The 3,661-nt window shown below is 38.1% G+C and overlaps 1 protein-coding gene across 3 annotated transcripts in view; it reads left to right on the top strand.

Moving 5' to 3' along the window:
* The window catches only part of DACH2 (dachshund family transcription factor 2), a 162,457-nt gene that overhangs the window by 73,678 nt on the left and 85,118 nt on the right, over positions 1 to 3,661 (top strand). For all 3 annotated transcript variants that reach the window (XM_017742479.1, XM_017742474.1, XM_017742485.1), the window contains exon 3: positions 2,657 to 2,788. In XM_017742479.1, the coding sequence (XP_017597968.1) occupies positions 2,657 to 2,788 (132 nt within the window). The remainder of the gene's footprint in view (positions 1 to 2,656; positions 2,789 to 3,661) is intronic.

Here is a 3,661-nt window from a genome sequence, read left to right as displayed (position 1 = left end):
CTTTAGCCTCAGTTTTATTACCTTTCAGAAATGCTGAAGGATTAGTATGTTGTTTTTAAACTGCCTCAGACAGATCCTGTGACTTTTAGTTCAAGTAAGAAATTACATAGACTGGGGAGTGAACGACAGAATAAAGACTTTGCCGACACTGAGCTGAGGGACAATCTCAGCTGTATCTTCAGGCTTGTGCCTGGCTCTGCAGGACCTTGGTGCTTTCTGCACTAGGGCTCTGTTTTACTCTTGAAACTTTCGCTGCTCAAGTGGAGTGACTTTGGTGTGGCAGATGGCACAGCACAGTTTCTGATACATCACTGTTTCTTGGCTGCTGTCCTTATGGCAGCTGTGTCTGGTTAGGGAGCTCAGAAACGCCTGACAATAATTACCTTTAATTTCTGCAGGCGGCATCGTGGTGATTTGGGGACTGTGTTTATTATTTTCTGTTTGTTCCGTGGTACCTTTCTGCCTTCATTGCACTTCTGGTGCAACTGTTCAGTAGAAGGTTTGGGGGGATTTTTATTTTTCCTTTTTTTTTTAAATACAGCGCCCTGGACAATTTTTTATCTTGTCTTTTCTCTGAATATTTTGCTAAAGATCTGAATTTATTTTCCATTCCCTACTTACCTCCTTATAAATAGTTTCTTTACTGTTTTGCATGTTTAATTAAATTTTATTACTTCCAGTCTGTATCAAGGACCTGTATAAATACTGACCCTGATGAAAACACTGGAATACTGGTTTATCTTTACACCCCGGGTACATACAAATGATAAAATGTTAGAATAAAAAACTCCGTGTTCAGACACTATATTTTTGTAACCATTAAAATGAATGTGAATTCTTTGCAAATGGTTTAAAAATATAAAGTGAAAAGGTGCTTGGAAATCTTGAAAACAGTCAGTTCCTCAGAACTGTGATGATGCTTAGTTTTTTTTTAACTTCCTGAAAATAATGTAAAATACACTCAAAAAGCAATCCCATTTCCTTTCCCAAAGAAAAAAAAAGTGAGAAGTTTGCAGACTATTTCATCTTCTCCAGAAAGTGTGTGGAGAGTTTTATCACTGAAGATGTATTCTGTGATGGATTAAGTGAGAGTGTGTGAGATAAAAACTGGAGTTTAAACATCAGGATTTTATATCTGCTTGATAAAAAACCTGTAGCATTTGTAAAAGAACTTTAAAGGGTGTTGAAAAAAAATTAGAGCGTAGTGGTCTTCTGTATGAAGTGAGGGCTGCGTTAAATACCCTAAAAGACAAAATTATTGATGATGATCAGAATATCTTTGCTGAACTTGACGAAATTGCTGTATCCATGTGTGATAAAGGTGTCCCTCTCCATGCACCTGGAGACTGGATTGCTTCCTTTCTTAAGTCTTACTAAAATAATGAGAAGCCCATTAGAGGAGCAGCAGAGCTAATCTGAATGTCAAATTTGTAGCAGCTTTTAGAAGAGTGTTGTAATTTATGGATGGGGTGTGAAAATTATTAGTTCCCTTTAATCAGTGTCTGAATCTGTCAGTAAGCAATACTTTCCAGAAGCAAATCATTTAATTCTGGTTTGATGTATGATACCTGCATGGGTTGGTAGAACATGCACTACCACCAAAAAAGTCTTGGGTTTTAATAAATGTAATTCAGTGATTTTGTGGAAGTAGGTAGCAAATAATAAAAGCAAGTTCTGCTGTTCTGGGGGGGAAGAATAAACCCATTTAATCCCTGAGTGAATAAACAATTGTACCTGTGGAGATATTTTTGGCTATGTGGCAATATCTCTTGGACTTTCCTGCAAGAACTTCAGATTATTTTCAGTCACATCTTGCCCAGAGTAAAAGTAACTTGGTACTGTCTGGAAGACAGTCTGATTCTTTGTTTACTGACCAAGTTAAAGTCATAAAACTTAAAAACTTTGCACTTACGAAAAAAAGGTACTGGGAATCTAAATAATAATAATAATAAAAAAATCATGATTATTCTGGTAACCTGTAGCCTGCTGTTGCTCTGCTTCTTCTCTTTTACTACTGGAAATTAATTGGGTTTTAGTAATTTGAAAATCCTCTACCAATACCCCCCTTAATTCTGTAAATTTCTGCTGGTCTTAATGGTCTCTTAAAAGTGGGATTGATTCTGTGATTATCCATATTGTGTTTTTCTACATATTTCCAATGTAATATTTTGCAGTAACAGTAATATTAATCCAAACCAACAGATTCCCAAAAGGACAAAACAGTATTTGGATGCATAATAGAACAATAAATGCTGTACTGTTACATGTTAATTGGCTTTGAACTGCTGAAATTAAGGAATACTATATCTTAGTCTGTGTGTGGAAATTTTGTTGCAGCTAAATAAGTCAAGCAGAAAGTGATCAAAGTGACAAGGTGATCAAAGTGACGGGAAATTATATTTAAAAGTATAATCAAAAGGGATACCATTAAATAAATACTGCTTTATGCTATACGTGTTAAAAAGAAAAACAAACATGAAGGATTTATTATTTTTTAAAATTCTTAGAATGGTGTAGGATAGCATTACTTAACTGGACTAAGAATGGGCATTGAATTTTTGTGACTTTTTCTTACTGAAAAGGAATGTTCTGCTCATACTTGCAGTGCCACATTGTATAATATGACACTGCATTTTCCTTATTTATATTTTTCCAGGTCTGACAGCAGCTGCCATGGCAGAGGCTATGAAGCTACAGAAAATGAAACTTATGGCCATGAACAGCCTTCATGGAAGTGGGAGTCAAAATGGAACCGAGTCAGAAAATGAAGAGCTCAATTCTAATGCAGGTAAGGGATGCTGTGCCCCTGAGCTGCCCTGGAGCTCTCAGCACCTGGGTCTCAAATTCTCGGGCTCTTGTATTTTGTAAGCTTTGCTCTACCAGTGCTAACTCACAATTAGTGTTCTCCTCCCTATTCCTCCAGTTTTCCCCCAACAGCTCCCTTCACTAATTCTTTGAAAAATACAGGTGAAGGATCATCTTCTTTAGGGTTGGATACAGACCTTTTAAAGTGCCCCCTAAATACATCTGGAGTAACAAAGGATTGCTCTGCTGGCAGTAACACTGTCTAGTTGTCCAGTAAATGATGGAAAGTTTCCAAAAGGTCAGGTTGTTGGAATTCCTGAGTTCCACAGGTCACTGGAGAAAGGTAAGGTAGGGAATGCTCCAGCACCAAGCTTATGGCTCTTCTGCATTTGGTTCTTTCCTTGAAAGGACATTTGCAAAGCACAGCTATGAAGGGGAGTCATGATAATCCTTGGCTGTGGCTGGAGTCACCTTGGACAGGAGGCCCTGGCACGGAACACATTCAGTCTGTGCTATACAAGCATTAATATAAATGAGAACTGAGCTCCCCAAGTCCCAGCTCCTCAAGAATAGGGTTCAAAGGTGAAGTCAAAATGGATCCTTTGGGGAGGAAATCTCTGTTTATTCTGATGTCCTTCCAGGTGAAGAGATTTTTACTTGGACAGTGTAGAGAGCCACAAGACAGATCCATTTTGTCTCTGATACCTGTTACAATAAGGGCAGTTCCCCTTGGCCTCACTTTTTACTGAATCCTAGAATGCACTTTTATCCTTTGGGAACACGTTTTGTTTGTTTCCATTACCAATTTGGGAAGGGAGGGACAGTGTGATCCCCGTGGATCCCCGCTCTCCCATCG

Source organism: Corvus brachyrhynchos, unplaced genomic scaffold, assembly GCF_000691975.1.
Source record: "Corvus brachyrhynchos isolate BGI_N302 unplaced genomic scaffold, ASM69197v1 scaffold220, whole genome shotgun sequence".
Taxonomy (NCBI): Eukaryota; Metazoa; Chordata; class Aves; order Passeriformes; family Corvidae; genus Corvus; species Corvus brachyrhynchos.
Note: the sequence above shows the minus strand (reverse complement) of the source record. Positions and strands in the feature narration are given on the sequence as shown.